Source organism: Erpetoichthys calabaricus, chromosome 7 (assembly GCF_900747795.2).
Source record: "Erpetoichthys calabaricus chromosome 7, fErpCal1.3, whole genome shotgun sequence".
NCBI lineage: Eukaryota > Metazoa > Chordata > Cladistia > Polypteriformes > Polypteridae > Erpetoichthys > Erpetoichthys calabaricus.
The window spans coordinates 149,086,404-149,103,315 of NC_041400.2; the positions used below are offsets into that span (position 1 = coordinate 149,086,404).

At 36.2% G+C, this 16,912-nt stretch overlaps 1 protein-coding gene across 1 annotated transcript; it reads right to left on the minus strand.

Annotated features, from left to right (window-relative positions):
- Positions 1-6,670: 6,670 nt before the first annotated feature.
- gas1a (growth arrest-specific 1a) lies at positions 6,671-9,108 on the minus strand. The gene has a single exon (XM_028805544.2). It carries the CDS (start codon positions 8,445-8,447, stop codon positions 7,650-7,652), a length of 798 nt encoding a protein of 265 aa, XP_028661377.1. The 5' UTR covers positions 8,448-9,108; the 3' UTR covers positions 6,671-7,649.
- Between the last annotated feature and the right edge of the window lie 7,804 nt (positions 9,109-16,912).

Below are 16,912 nucleotides of genomic sequence, written 5' to 3' on the forward strand. Positions count from 1 at the left end.
GCCTATCTTGCAAGGCCAAGAACAATCCTGGGGCAGGGTGCCAGCCCATCACAGGGCAAACACACATATGGGTTCAGTTTAATATTCGCCAGCCCACCTAACCTGCATGCCAGAGCACCTGAATGAGACTCACATGGATGTAGGGAGAGCATATAAGCTCCATGCAGTGAGCTCCTGGGACTTGAACCCAAGTGTCTTTGTTGCAAGGCAGTAACTGTATCATACCATCCAAAAATAATTATTTAAAGAGAAACTTAATATTAAAGCAGCAGACACTGTGGTTATGGAAGTACACATCTTATGGCAATAGGAGAACATCATTGTAAACTTGGTAGTTAACTACTCGTATAACTGAAAAAATTCACTTGTGACATTATGTCTCAGAAATCAGCAATTACTTATCTTTATATCTACAATTAAATGTTCAATATTTTGACTGAATTATTTACAAATGTTGATGCCTGAAGACATAGGTGATAAAAGCAATGATGGGCCCTGATCCTAACATAATCCTTTTATGCACTTAAAAATGTGCCATGTTCTAAGACTTTTCAAACCGTTTGTAAATGCCAAAGAATAAAATACATATCCTAAAAAGGTAAAAAAAAATAGCAAACTGTTCCACAATCAAGAAAAAGATTTGAAAATAAAAAGTACAATGTAGATGTGTTAATTACTAATTTAAAACATTAATATTAATTGTTAGTTATAAAGTGTTAAAGAATGATGACTATTGTAAGCAAAGCTGAAAAGTTTACATTATTGACATGTTAACACTGATAGGATTTTCTTTATAAATGATTAGCTTTCCTTTTTAATCTTTTTATTTTTTTGCATTTAAAACCCACCAAAACATTGCACTGACCTTGCATTATAATGAAAAAGTCATAAGAGCTTACAGCATAAATAACTTCGTTCAAACCTACTACAGTTGTTCAATAGCCTTCTGATTCATGTCAATGTATTTTCAATTATATTTGAACCATACGGTTTCTAAATAGTTTAAATGGAAGTTAAAGAGTTTCTTTGAGAAAAATGTAATCCTGCAACTGCCTCTCAGGACCCACAGTGCTGGACCCCAGCTGGTATAACTGGATTAAGGACCTTTTCTCATTTCAAAGGTTTCTGATCTCGACAAGGGTTTGATGTGATGAAATCAAAGTGGCAGCTTGGATCAGAAAAAAAAAAATTTGGATCTGGATGTCGTGGGGCTTAAAAGTTGTGCAGTAAATGGGCAATAATTTGAAACCTTCAAACGTTATCAGTTCAGCTAGCTTGTATCACATTTTGACTGGGAAGAGGAGGTTAGAAATACAAATGGAAAGCACAAACATGTAAGCAACAAATCTGGAAAATATATTTTTAAAATGTGATTGATGTGTTTAAGCATACACAGAGTGTAGTTTAAGTAACTAAAGAGATGTGTTACTAATTTCTTAGACACAGACATCAATCATAGCATTTTAATATTTACTACTAACCTATGAAAAATAATAACTAGTGTAAACATCTATTATATGCCACTGGATTTGCAGTTATTAATCACATTTGTACAATGAAAATACTTTTATAAAAGCTAGACAGAAGAGTTGATTTGATTTTTCTAAAATCCAAAAAATTCACAACTTATACCGGCCTGCTTATCTCCACAAGGCAACACAGGGACCAAAGCTTGGCCAGTACAGACTAATGTGAAAAGTACTGAATATAAACTAGATAGATAGATAGATAGATAGATAGATAGATAGATAGATAGAATAAAATTTCAAATGATCTCTGTTGTTTAAACACTAAGAAAAAAAGAATGTTTATCTACCAATTCAATGTACTGCTAATTTACTTGAAACACAGGCAGTAAATCAACTGATGTCTTCAAGTGAAACTAGAATAATCTTACATTCAACATATTAATAATGACTTTCTGCACAACCATGACAATTTCCCTAAATTCCTTATCAATAAAGGGTCTTAGCAAGAGAGCATAAGTCATTGAATTATGATGTGCTTGTTTTAATGAAATTCTACTCCCGCTGAGATGTTCCCTGCAGATTTTCCATATTTCAGCATGGGAAACGTTTGGTGCTTTCCTGCTGGTGCCAAGAGTTAATTGAAAACATTTCAGGGAAAAGTCGGGTTGGGGGCCAACACTCCCATTCCTTCATTATTCTAAACAATAATGTAGAAGCAATACTATTATTAAGAGGGGAAAATGGCTTTCACTTTTTAAAGCTACACTGTGTTGCTATCAGCACAGAGATATATAAAACTGTATTTGTATTAGTTAAATACATCACTTACGCCTTAATGCATCAAGCGTGATTCTTATATTTCATGGTAAGGTATACTGTATGTTTTAAGGTTTACTGTACTTTAAATATAGTTAAATGGTGTAGTACTTAGGTTACATATGCTATGTGTTTTAGGATGTTGGAAATAACTGTACTCCATGAATTAAAGAATAAACTTTTACATCACCCATGGACTGTTATATTTTATGTTGTTTATTTTAAATTATTTTTTATTAATTTATTTGTTTCATGATTGTTTTTGGACTTTTGTCAGTTAACCTTCAAAGGCATAAGAGAGAAGAACCAATAATGATGCACATTTTGTGTGATGATTTAATAAGCATTTATTATTACATTTCAGTTAGTATCCCATGTTTAATTTTCCAGAGTATATTTTAAAAAAATATGCTGATGGCCTGGTATTTATACAAAGAAAGGGCCTACAAAATATGGACAGATGACAATCAAATGCATTAAGTGGTAGAAAGGGCAAAGTTAAAAGGATGGATTGTATCTTCCATTTACAGGCATGTTTAAGCAGTGTTCAAAGATAAGCAGGATATATTTATATCATTTTATTAGATGCTTGATAATTAAATGATATGTGTAAACAGTAAAATCGGCACAGGATTTCAAATGATGTAATTTTTTGATTCAGTGGTGCCTATAATATTATTTGTAAAAACATACCAGAATTAAAAACTGTCATGTGTTGACAGAAACCTTACACTTTGTCATTCAGCACACTAATGTGAATTAGATAGATACGAGTATGAATCCATATTTACCTATATGTGTATGAGATTATAATAATATTATGTGGCTAGTAAGCTAATGATAGGTAGATAGAGAGAGAGATAGATAGATAGATAGATAGATAGATAGATAGATAGATAGATAGATAGATAGATAGATAGATAGATAGATAGATAGATAGATAGATAATGTAAACAAGTGGTATATAAAAAAACAGACACACACAATCAAGGCACAGTATTTTCTGTCTTTTTACTTTGCAGCTCCAGCCATATGAAGATTTAGAATGTTATTCAGTTTCATGTGCAACTCTGAACACCGATGCAGCACCCCCACTGTTGTAACGTGTGTATCTTGACCCCACTAAAACATTTTAACAAGTAAGAAAACTTCAAGTTTCGTTCTCCTATGTTGTAGCAGTTGGGTTTATTTGTTTTGCAAGGCTTACGCGGTCTTAAACTCGGATTTCTAAAAGTCCTCAGTATGTTCAAATGGTTAATTTTGGGTTCACGACATTTTAACACTGCGGCAGACCAAATATTAACTGAATGCTCCTAAGGAGTGAGCAAATCTTTCCCACATCCTTCCCTGCAGTTCCTGTTGAAGAGGTGTCAGGGAGGCTGAAAGAATGAAGTGCCTGTATATTGTTTGGCCAAACTATTATGTGCTTAACATTTCCATAACAAAAGTGCCACTCGACTTCTCCCCGATTAATTCAGCTCGAGGGCTCTTGTCCGTCCTCTAATAAAACATTGTTGAAATCAATGATTTAGAGCCCCTGGTGACTAGCAGAAGAATGGTCTATCTTCTTTTTTCGAACTAAAACATGAAAAATGGACGATGCAAGTGAATTCTTATTTTATGTATACACAAGTGTGCAGCTGCTTCTAAAATGATCTAAACCCTTCAGGCACATAAACTAAACTTTATAACGGGCGCGAGCTGTTTATTTAACTATGTGTGTACGACAGCCGGGGGCTGATTGCCTGTCGTCCCCTTCTACCTCCAGCGGTACTCCTACTTGTAGTGTGATATGCTTGACACATGCCGTTTACTGCAGCACGGATACAAATCTTTTAGTAAAAGTAAACATATATTATCACGAAACACAAAAATACAACTATGGAAGTAGCGTGTTTTGGAGGCATAGATCTATATGCCCATTAACTGTGGCTTTACTTATGAATACATAAGCAAATACATGTTTATCTTACTATAATACATTAAACACAGACACACACACATATTTATATATAAAGATATATATATATATAGATATATATAGATATATATATATATATATATATATATATAAATGATCATAGCACTGTCATAGTAATTACTTTTGTAATACTTAAGCTGTAATATGAATCTTTCTTAACAATAAGGCTGTTGCCATTTCAGTGTAAAGGTTTTTCCATAGTTTTGTCACTTTTAACTTATGTCAATAATCTGGTCGTTTAAACATCAATTAAATCGTGAGGAATGATACAGCCAAAAACAAGACGGTTCAGTAAAGATGTGAAAACAGGAAAATACTGAATTTAACTAAGCTATAGTGATTACTGAAAAAAATATGTTTTTATTAAAAGCGCTTCACTGGGGCATTCTGTTTTAAAACTTACATTAGATAAGCAACTGAAAAGCAGGATAATAAACAACAGCATACTTTGATTATTCAGTCTTGTCAACATTATACATTTTACCCAGGAAAATGCTTCTTTGCACCTTCTAACTTAAGCCATACATACGGTTCTGCCTTTAAGATGGAAAAAAAAAGTTGAAAAATTGACTAATGGTTGATTGTTGCCTGCAAGTCTTAATATTAAGACAACGTTTTGACACGAAGTAACATAAATGCTTGTGTCCATCCATCCAAGAGCCGCTTTTCTGTGTTGATTTATTCCACACAGATGCTTTTGACAAGAGCCTGTAAAATCAAGTCTTGAGTTTATTGTAGCAGTTAATTATCAGTCCAGCTGTCAGCTTCAAGCCCTTTCTAGTGCTGGGAACAAACTTAAATCTCCTTCTGGAAAAAAGGATCATCTTTCAGCAAACTTCCACCCACAAAGATAGATAGATAGATAGATAGATAGATAGATAGATAGATAGATAGATAGATAGATAGATAGATAGATAGATAGATAGATAGATAGATAGATAGATAGATAGATATGAAAAGGAAGGCAACAATTGTTAAATGTTCAAATCCTTTCTGTTGTTTGAAGGAAAGAAAGGCTTACTTTATTTCAAATGAAGGCAGTAACTCAACTGACTTCTTCAAATGAAACCAGAATAACCTGAGATTTTAAATATTAACAAGACTTTCAGTATAATCATGAAATCTTCCCTAAATCCCTAATGAACAGGTTGATTGCCATTACAACATTGCTTACTTAATGATAGGTCATTGTCGATAAAGAAACTACTATTCATTTTATTTTTTCAACCTACACTTACAGTTTGAAGGATAAAAGACTGACAGCTTAACGACTGTGGATTTTAAAATCATCACAACTCAGTTTGTTATGTAAACACAAGCTATGTTTCACGGTTCCCGTTATATTTTCTCAAAACAGCACTCCCCCATAATTTTTTTCAGGGGAATAGGAACTGGACTGTGCAGACTTTGCTGTTACGTTTAAAGAAATATCATTACATTAACATTCACTTACATTTTACGTCACTTCAGTGGTATGCTGTGCAGGGTCTGAAAACTGCATCCAATGGATAAAACATTAGGGTAAACTGCAGACAACATAAAATACACATAAGAGGCTCATGTGGTGAAAGTCTTCCAGACTTCAGTCAAAGTTTATTTGTAGTGGCTGTTGAGCTCTCCCTCTCAACTGACCGCAACTTTTTTTGAAAGTTTTAAATAAACACAATGAATAAAAGATAAATAAACTTTTTGTAAGTGCCTGGCTTGGCGCGCTTTGGGCTTAAATCCCCAAAGGAAAACGCCCTCTCTTTTGTGTTAATGTTTAAAAGATTTTCAAACGCTTGAGTTTATTCCTACTGCAAACATTTCTATTTACAGGGTCAAGTGTATCGGCACTCGACAATGCTTAACAGCATAATTGTTTATCCAGGGCCTCCCAGAGTGTCAGCCGGTAGCTGAAGATGCGTAAATAAATAAACGCCTCTGTAAAAAGTGGGACTGATAGGAGCATACATGTCAAGAGCAAAAAAAGAAATAGGCCTACCTCTTTACAACACAATTTGTGTTTTTGATAACATGTATTTAAGACAAAGGTACACTATATAACAAATGAATATCAGTATTCTCAAAGCGGATTATCCTGATGTCACTTTAAGAGCTTTATCCTTAATTTTTTACTATTTAGTGTCTAAAACATGCCCAAACTGGAAAAGGGAGTAAAACAACTTTTCTAAAGAGCACCCTGCCATGAAGTCAATATACATCTAATAAAGGAACTGTCATCGACCAATTTACTGTTATTAATAATGGTTGTTGTCTCTGGCACTCAGACAAGTAGTCAGTCAGTCAGTAACAAAATTATATTTTGAACTCATTAAAACATGGTTGTTTTTCATAGTCCTGGCATTCCACAATATAAATGTAAGTGAATACACAAATTCACATAAAGACAGGAACGCAGATCTTTTAAACAATAAGTCTCTTTTTATGCCTCCTAAAAAATACAACATTAAGGCAGTCATACAATACATTTATTCATTTCTATGCTCAACAATACTTCTCGACATTATACAATTAAAAGATAATCTCTGGAAAAAAAATCTATATAATACACTATACATTTGGAGTGTTTAGCATAAACTGGTGTAATAAAAGTTGATTTCCCTTTAAAATAAACATTGGATTATGTAACTTTAAGCATAAATTTTAATTACAAGCATGACCTTCAGTCTATGGAATTGATCGGAACACTATATTTTAATAAATTACTTTAAAAATGTATTCATACATTACCATTTATGTACAATATGGAGTCAACTGGTAACAAAAAGCCAGTTTTAAATAGACGTTTAATGAAGACATATACCAGAGACTGACACCCCGATATCATAAAAGGCAACAATAAACCTTTACATAAACCCTTTGAACAACGTTCAGGGGTTAGTTCTAATGGCAGTGCACCGCTTCACTTAAGCCTAAAAACAATCTGCATTGTTCACTACAGTTCACAAGAGTTGCGCCCTGATTTTATTATGTGTTTTGTCTTTAAGGCACAGCCTTTTCAAACCAGTAGACGAAATGGATAGCAGTTTAGGGTATTGCATGTAAAAGCCCAAAATGACAGCGGTCTGTCACCTGCTCGCAATCTTGTCTTGGAGGCACCGAGCAAGCAGTATTACAAGGAACACTTCTGAACTTCACAAAGAGTAGACGCTCCCGAGATAAGTCATCAAATAAATACTAGTATCCATTTAACTTTAACGCCAGTTGAACTGGCACCAAGGTTGCATAGAATTGCCCTATTTTAGCTTAAAAGCCACGGGCATTAACAATAGCTTAAAAATAAAAAAGGAGTTGCACCCTCTTTGGAGTATCATTGCAAGCGGAAAATCCTCATGAGGCGACCCCCTTGAGGATAACCGTATTTCAGGTCCACTTGATACTTAGAGGAAAGGCACAAGGAGCAAGATGGATGCCGACAGAGTCAAGATACCGGGAATCCTGGAAAGCGAGCCGGAGTTGGGACTCGTCTCCTCGACGGAGGACGTCCTCTCTTCGGGCTCGAGGTCATCGTAATAGTAGTCCCCAACGTCCGAGCCGCTACTTCCCGTGCTGCTGTCGGGGCCGAAGCACAAACGTGCCATGTTCTCCTTCACAGCTTCGCATATGGGCCTCTCCACCCCATCGCATATGCACTCGTTCAAAAGCACGGCAGCAGGCACGGAGACCATCTCCTCGATAAGATTCCTGCAATCGTCCGTGCAGCGAATGCCACTGATGAGTTTATTACAGCGCATTAAGTAGTTGCGCATGGCAAAGTTGCAGCGGGGGTCCAGGTCGCATTTGCGCCGCGCCTCCGTGCAGCCCAACACGCCGTTAGTTCTTGGCATGCATGGTTCAATTGCCCTTTTCGTTTCTTTACAGCGCTCATCATTGACACAGTCACAGTTCTCTAAATAAGGTCCGTTCTTGGTGTGGTTGAGCTGGATGAGTGCGGAGATGCAGTGCCTCGGACACCGATATGTGTCCCCGCTGATCATCGGCAAGCACGCCTCAATATATTGCTCGTAGGCGTAGTTACATTCCGCTTCTCCCTGGCACAGCATAATCGCCTGCCAGCATACCATGCGTCGTCCGATGGCTGGAGAACTGAACGCAAGGCAGCCGCACAACACAATGAAGCCTACCACGGACCAAACCCAGCGAGTCGCACGCTGAACAGAACTGGCCAAACTCGCCATCTCGGCACTCGAAGAAACCAACCACAACTCGTGTCAGGTTTGCTGAACAAGGCGCTCATGTATCCATTAGTTCCGTGACAGGCAATCCTGAGTCTAAATGCAAAGTTGCATCTGGGACCGCTCCTCCGTTAGTTTTTGTCTGCGGAGTTTACATTGAGTCCAAAGCTGTGCGCTGCACTTTCATTCGCTTCTCTTGCAACAGCTCAATAGCAGCAGCAGTTAGGTCCCGAGCTCCTTTTCTGATTCCACGCCTGATTCGGATATTAGTCAAAGGCAGAGTGCAGCAGTTTTCAAAGTAGGATAATAATAAAAAAAAATGTCTCCGCTCGATCTGACAGCTTTCCCCTCCCGGCAGATTCCTTCAGTCCACGCAAGGATTTCTGGCTGCAGGCTCACTTCCAGCGCTGGTTTGTTGTGGGAGACTTATAAAAGGCGACTGGCCTCTTCGCCTTAACCTGGCCGTACAATTCCACAGATGAATTATTAGGAGACCTTAAATACGAAAAAAGCTTCGCAGCATGCCCCAATTATCCTTCATTATGCATGCATGGGAAAGCAAACAAACAGCGCAGAGAAAAAAAATAGCAACGCTTCTTTTGCTCCCCATTCTGCCATATACCTCTGTCTCGCTCATTTTTCTTTCTTTGCTCGGCCCCTCGCCGAAGTTTTGGCTTCTCTCATTGGTCCGATTCGTTGTTGTTGTAAATCTTTGAGACCTTGGAGGGGGATGGGGGAGGAGCGAACACAAAAAAGTTAAGAATAAAAAACCCAGGGAGGAAAAGGAGATTGACAGGGGCCCGGGGCTAATCCCACCCTCCCGGGAGAGCTTCACTGCAAGATTCTTTTACAGACAAAGTAAAACCGAAAGCTCCGACTTCTCTCGAGCAGACACTACTGAAGATTTTCACAAACGGATTATTATTATTATTACTGTTGTTGTTGTTATTATTATTATTATTATTATTATTATTATTTCGAGTTATCTTTTTTTTCTCAAAAAGTAACCTCATTGTAAAGTCCAGATCCGATTAGCTGGCTTCACCGTTTCTAATTTCATGGATCTTATTGTACTTAACGGCTGTTGTTGTCTTTTTGTGGTGAACTATTTATTGTAGGACCGCGCCTTCAGTCCATTTAATATTGCGTTTGATTACATTTCAGAAGAGTATTTTGCGGATGTATATTATGAGAAAGTGCTCGCTATACATTTTTTTCAACTTACTCAAAAGTTTTCTTAACGAAACTGACTGTCGAAGCAGAAGAACAAGACAGCACAGAACGATAACCAGGTGCAGTCTGATAAAGGTCTGTACATCTGTTACATTTTCACACTTAATGATAATGCAATTGTGCAGACCAAAGATAATGAAAATTGATTGGGTAGGATAATAAAGTTACTATTACTTGTTGTTTGGCTGGCAAAGGCGATTTACAACATTTGAGACACATTTAGTTACATTTGTCTTGTTTTCCAATTAGGGCACAGGCAAGGTGAAGTGACTTACTCGTGATCACACAGTGTCAGTGGTGGGATTCGAACCCATAACCTCAGGGTTTGAAGTCCAAAGGTTGTGGAATACTCTAAAAGCTAAATATATTATTGATATACTGACCACTGAGGAACTTTATAATATGCTGAGGGCTGCACCTATAGGCAACCATAAAATGGTAATTAACTGTATTGATCTGTAAAGCCAAACATGAAAATTATCTATCTATCTATCTATCTAGAGCAAATAAACAAAAATCCCAGTTAATGCTGTAGAACCTCATGCTTTCATTCTAACGTACAGTATATAATAATCACAAGCTAGCTCTTGTGTTTTATTCATCATGATGCCAGAGAGAGGCGACTTGTTGCCTGTTGTTTGGACATGCATACAGTATAAGAATTTCACTGTGCTCTGTAAACTGTATGTTATAGTACTATTATTACCTACTGACTACTGGAAATTATTTTGAGTTTCAAGTTTAATATGTATGCTAGGATTATAAAGCATGTCACTGCATCTGCTGTTAAAAAGAATCTCTACAATTACTCAGTCTTTGACAACATACAGTATATAGTCTCCTTTAGATCTGGGCACTGGTGGGAACAATTTATTAAATAACACTTGATCCTTGTTTCAGTTTATAGATAGAGCGCTTGTGTGCATCCTGTGTTCATTTGAATGTACTTTGGCTACTCTAATTTTCCCACAAACACACAGGTTCTGTAGGTTAACTGACAAATCTAAAAGTTGCCCGCCATGTGTTATGGTGGAAATTAACATAAATGTATATATGATGGACTGACATCCCTTCTGGGGTTGGTTTATATCTTGTGCCTATTGCTATCTTGATAGGGCATTTTTATTCATGTTCCTACAGTTGTATTAAGCAGGTTTAGACAACAGATTGGTCATATTCTATTCTATTCTATTCTATTCTTTGGTTTTCCTCCCATACCCTAAAAGACATACAGGTTAGGCTCCAAAGTGGCTAATTGTCAAAAATGTTTTGTCCAGTTAAGGGTCACAATGGGCTGGGGCTTATTTTGATAACATTGGGCATAAGAAAGAAATCAGCCAGTCTATGACAAGGCCCAATCATGCACACATCCTTGCTCACTCTTTAACATGGCCAATTTAGAGTCACCAATTGACAGCAGCAGCGTGTCTTTTGGGGTATTGTAGGAAAACTCACTAAAACAAAGGGAGAACATGCAAATTCCATACAATGTACAAGTGAAACGCAGGATGCTGGATCTGTGAAGTAGAAGTGTTAAATCCTGTGCTGCACTGCTGCCTTGTACAGTATTACATTATTATTATTATTGACTTATTTGGCTGACAGCTTTTCCAAGGCAATTTACAGAATTTGAGATACAATTGGTTACACTTCTTTTGTTTTAGCTGTTGGTGCACAGGCAGATAAAGTTATTTGCACATGGCCACACAGTGTCAGTAGTGGGATTTGAACCCACAACCTTTGATTTTAAATACTTAACCATTACACCACAGTATAATATATTATATTATATTATATTATATTATATTATATTATATTATATTATATTATATTATATTATATTATAATATAATATAGGGCAGGGGTAGGCAACATCGGTCCTGGAGGGTCATAGTGGCTGCAGGTTTTTGTTTCAACCCAATTGCTTAATTAGAAACCAAGCCTTTCCAATTTCAGACCTTATTAATATTATGGTTTGTTAATCTGCAATGTAATGTTCTTATATTGTAGATTTTGTTACTTCTAAGAAAACCATCCAGTCTGTCACATTTTTCTCTTAAGTGTTTTATTAAACCAAATAGTGCACAATGAATCCACACAGGTGTAAATGGAAACAGGTTAGATGGAGAACTGCTGACTCTTTTGTCATTTGCATCTTATTCCTGGGATAGACTTCTGCTGCCCTGTGACTACCCTGGATAAGCAAGTTAGGAAAATTGATGGATAATATAAAGTACCCCACAACTCAGACATGGATTAAGCAGGTATGAGTATATTATATATATACTGTAATATAGTAAGTTTTATTTTTATCATTACCACTTTGCATGCAATTTGTGTTTTCTTCCTGTTTCTGTGTGGGTTTTCATTGTATACACTGACTTCCTCTCATGTCCCAGAAAACTCGCATATAGGGTTAATGGGTATCTATAAACTGGACTATGTGATTTCATAAAGTGAACGTGCTTGAGTGTGCGCTGCCACTAACTGACAGATAATCTTGGTGTTGATTCCTGTCCTTCATATTGATTTAGCAGGAATAGGTGCTGATTCTGCACAACCATAAAATGACCATAAACCGTTAAAGGAAATGGAAAATTTATGACTAAATGGTGGCGGTGCAGTTAGTTTTGCTACTTCACACAATTTCACAAGGCTTTTTTCTTTCTTTTTTTAATTTCTTACTGTGATGCCTTCTGTATGGAGTTTACCAATTTTCATCAAGTTTGATTTAATTTCCTCTTGGGACCTTGATTTCCTTTCATAGCCCAGTGAACTGCTGGTAATCTGGTTGGCTATTTTAAAGTGACCAGCCGTGTCAATGTATGTGAATGTGCACAGTAACGGACAGGCATCCAGTCCAGGTGTCATTTGTGCCATTGCAGATGATAAATGCAGGTAGATTTAGAAAAAGGGTAACATAATAACTAAGACAGACAGACATATAACTTCAGCGTTAAACCTATTGCTTCTTAGCACATTGATAAAAGGTTTATTTTTTGAGCACTGTTCACTATTTAATGAATGTTAATACAAAACTTGTTGATAGGGTTTCATGTTATATTTACATTTCTCACTGTTTCTTATACCAAAGCAATAATGAAATAAAAGGCATTTATTGCAAAATGAACTTTTAGGAACAGGCAAGCATTCAGCATTTCATTTCTGTTAAATCATTTTAGTGCATGTGCGCTTCCAGTTGTTTCTTGGCATGAGACAATAATGTGTTTGAATTTACCAGCAGTAAAGTAGTGTTTCAAAATTCTGAGCTCAGTTTAAGTGTCCTTGTGAATATGGATAGGAAGCAAGGTTAAAAGAAAGTCAGACAAAATATGTGCCAAAGGATTCATCATTATAATGGATTGAACAGACTAAGACAGGATTTTCAAACCATTTAATAAGTACACTCTTTTCTTAAGTACCCTAGTAGCCTTTAGTGTACTTCGAAACAAAATCAAAACAGTCAAAGCTCGTTTCACAAACAATACACAAATAAATGTACAAGTCAGATAACAGGTAAAGACACACATAACCTGAATTGTTCAGTATTCTCAAAAGTAATGAATTATACTAGAAAATACTTTCTGAATCTTTCTTCAGCCTTTAAAACTTTTGAATTTCTCTAGAATTTAGATTAACCTACATTTGTAGATGCACATTTAGTTGTTTTTCTACTTCTTATCAAAACAATTCAATAGTAACAGTATAATTAAATGATATATGTTTATTAAATTAGATGAATAAATAAATAGAAAAAAATCATACATTTTGCATTCACCTCTTCTTCTCAGCGTCTTGTGATAGTGTTTCGTATGACTATTACCTTGGTTAAATGATCTCATCCGATCATAGAATTGAGAGTTTGAAGTGGATGTGTCACCCCCAATGAGTGACCTAATATCAGACCTTTGTCACCATTCTCTGTGAATCATCAAAGCTGATATGTTATGTTATTTCTGTTTAGGAGTACATTTTTGTTTTTGTTTTCATCTTTGTTGTGCAGAGAATACATTAGGAAACAAATTATTATTCTGTAGAGACAGGAATCATCTGAAGTTTTTTTCCCATGGAATAACTACATGGTCCTTTTTTACATTCAGCATTGTTCTTTTTTTCCACATGCATTTTTTAAGTGTGTATAATGTGCTGGACAAATAAATGGATGATGAAATTATTATTCAATTAAATTCATATATTTATATTCTCAAAGACATTTAATTCAATTTTATTTTGACTGGCGGTTGGAGCCTATCTTGGCAACACAAGGCAGGAAACATCCCTAAGCAAGAAGCCAGTCTATTACAGGGCACACACACACCCACAATCACTACCCCCTGAGGTCAGTTTAGGTTCCACAGTTAGCCTAATCAGCACATCTTTAAGGATGTGGGGTGGAACCCCTGACTACATGGAGGAAAACCCATGCCAATACTGGGAGAACATGCAGATTTCACACGGTCAGTGACAGGGTATAGGATTTGATTCCAAGATAGATAGATAGAAATTTCCTTCAGGATTAATAAAGATCTATCTATCTATCTATCTATCTATCTATCTATCTATCTATCTATCTATCTATCTATCTATCTATCTATCTATCTATCTAACACTGGATCTGCGAGTATTGACCTGTATTGAATACTGACCTGTATTCAGAGGTAACCATTATGCTAATGATTTAGTTTAGGCCAATTTATTGTTGTAAACTGCATACTTCCTTTTATGCACCCACCATTCTATAAAATGACTACAAATACAGAATAGTATCAGAAAAAGAAATGCACAAAAGCACAAAAAAATTGGACTAAACACATCGAAACATTCTGCAATACATATAATTTACATAATAGCAGTGTTGCCTTGTTCAAATGTTTTTAATGCATATGCTTTCAATATTTAGAAAAAAAACATTAAGCATGCCTCGTAAAGCATTTTCAGATTCCTGTATAAATAATGCACACGTGAAATAAAAAAAGCTCGTCAATGAATTCCATATGTTCTAGACATTTTGTCAAAGCCAGAAATGTTTTGCAGTAACTATGTTAAGAACTGCAGATGTCTCATATACATGGACTAATTGGATTTATATTTTAAGTTCTGAATAGAGGTGTTCAGTAGCCTAGCTTTCCAGTGCCATTTCTTTTTTGGTAACCACCAATAATGTAAACTTTTCAAAATCAGTCTGCTCTCTTTTTGCAAAGGCTTCCACCTGACTCCCTTAAGGAGGATAGTGTTTCCCTGCATCCATCATTGAAAAATACTGTGATGTCAGTAAACCGGCAATAATGTCAGTTTTGCCCATCCATGACTGACATTTAGAGCATTGTTTGCGGCATAGGCTCAATGGCTGGCCTAAAGGTACATTCCAGAATGCAGCTTGGAACACAAGGCCTTTTGTAGCCCGGCTCTTCTATCCACTGTATCTCCAGCCCTCTTTTAAAGTAAAGAGTGCATTCATGTGTGAACTTGTACAATATCATTTTACCATATCTGGAGGCCTGCGGCCCTGACTATTTAGTAATATACATGACCAAAGAGTCAAACATAAATAAAATGTAATTCAATTTCAGTTAAAGCACTGCACCATTTCTTACTGAATGCTGGCATGTTACCAATGGACAGTATTCTAACATTTTTCATGCTCTCAAGTGATTGGGGCTGGCATGTGCCTAATGCTAAATCAATGTGTGCATGTGTGAAAATAATCTGCTCTTTGTAAAAACTAAAGCGGCTCATCTGAAAATAAATTTTCATTTTATTTTGGTAATAACTAAAATATGTTGGAACTGAAGGTTTCAGTCCAAAAATAGGAAATGATCCTTAAAAGAGGCTAATTAAAAAGATAAGAGTGGGCAAAAAAATAAGCAAACAGTACATAGTTTTATAATGTAATGCACTGGAATACAGCCTTCAAAAGTGAGAGTCCTTGTTTTTTTTCTTGAAAGGTAAAGACGTTTCCATCCATCCATCATTTTATTTATTCATTTGGTTTTTAGCATTTTTTTTTTAAATTCCTTTTAGACTATTAGAGAGATCACCACCATCAAGGGTTCATGCCTTATCTGATTGATAGATGAATGAAGACAAGAAAAACATAAAGAAAAAATGTGTTTATATTCCTTACTTAAGTAAGTATATTATAATCTAATTGGTATCAATCAGTGTGGATAAATTTAGGAAACAAGCATCCCTGGGTTTTGATCCCAACAGTGACCCATTAAACAGGCAATGGGGGCTAAGTGGTTAAGACACTAAAATACGAACCAAGGCCCAAGTGAATCCCCTGCCACACTACCTCATATGTGAGCTTAAGCTAGTCATGTACATAGAGTCATATGAAATAGTTTGGGAACCCCTCTTAATTCTTTGGAGTTTTGTTTATCATTGGCTGAGCTTTCACAGTAGCAAATTCCTTTTAATATATGACATGCCTTATGGAAACAGTAGTATTTCAGCAGTGGCATTAAGTTTATTAGATTAACAGAAAATATGCAATATGCATCATAAATTTGGGCACCCCAACAGAGATATTACATCAATACCTAGTTGAGCCTCCTTTTGCAAATATAACAGCCTTTAGACGCCTCCTATAGCCTTTGATGAGTGTCTGGATTCTGGATGGAGGTATTTTTGACTATTCTTCCATAGAAAATTTCTCCAGTTCAGTTAAATTTGATGGCTGCCGAGCATGGAAAGCCTGCTTCAAATCATCCCTTAGATTTTCGATGATATTCAAGTCAGGGGACTGTGACTGTCATTTCAGAACATTGTACTTCTCCCTCTGCATGAATGCCTTTGTAGATTTCGAACTGTGTTTTGGGTCATTGTCTTGTTGGAATATCCAACCCCTGCGTAACTTCAACTCTGTGACTGATGCTTGAACATTATCCTGAAGAATTTGTTGATATTGGATTGAATTCATCTGACCCTCGACTTTAACAAGGGCCCCAGTCCCTGAACTAGCCACACAGCCCTACAGCATGATGGAACCTCCACCAAATTTGACAGTAGGTAGCAGGTGTTTTTCTTGGAATGCAGTGTTCTTCTTCCGCCACGCAAAGTTCTTTTTGTTATGACCAAATAACTCAATTTTTGTCTCATCAGTCCAAAGCACTTTGTTCCAAAATTAATCTGACTTGTCTAAATGAGTATTTGCATACAACAAGTGACTCTGATTGTGGCGTGAGTGCAGAAAGGGCTTCTTTCTCATCACCCTGTCATACAGTAGAACGATG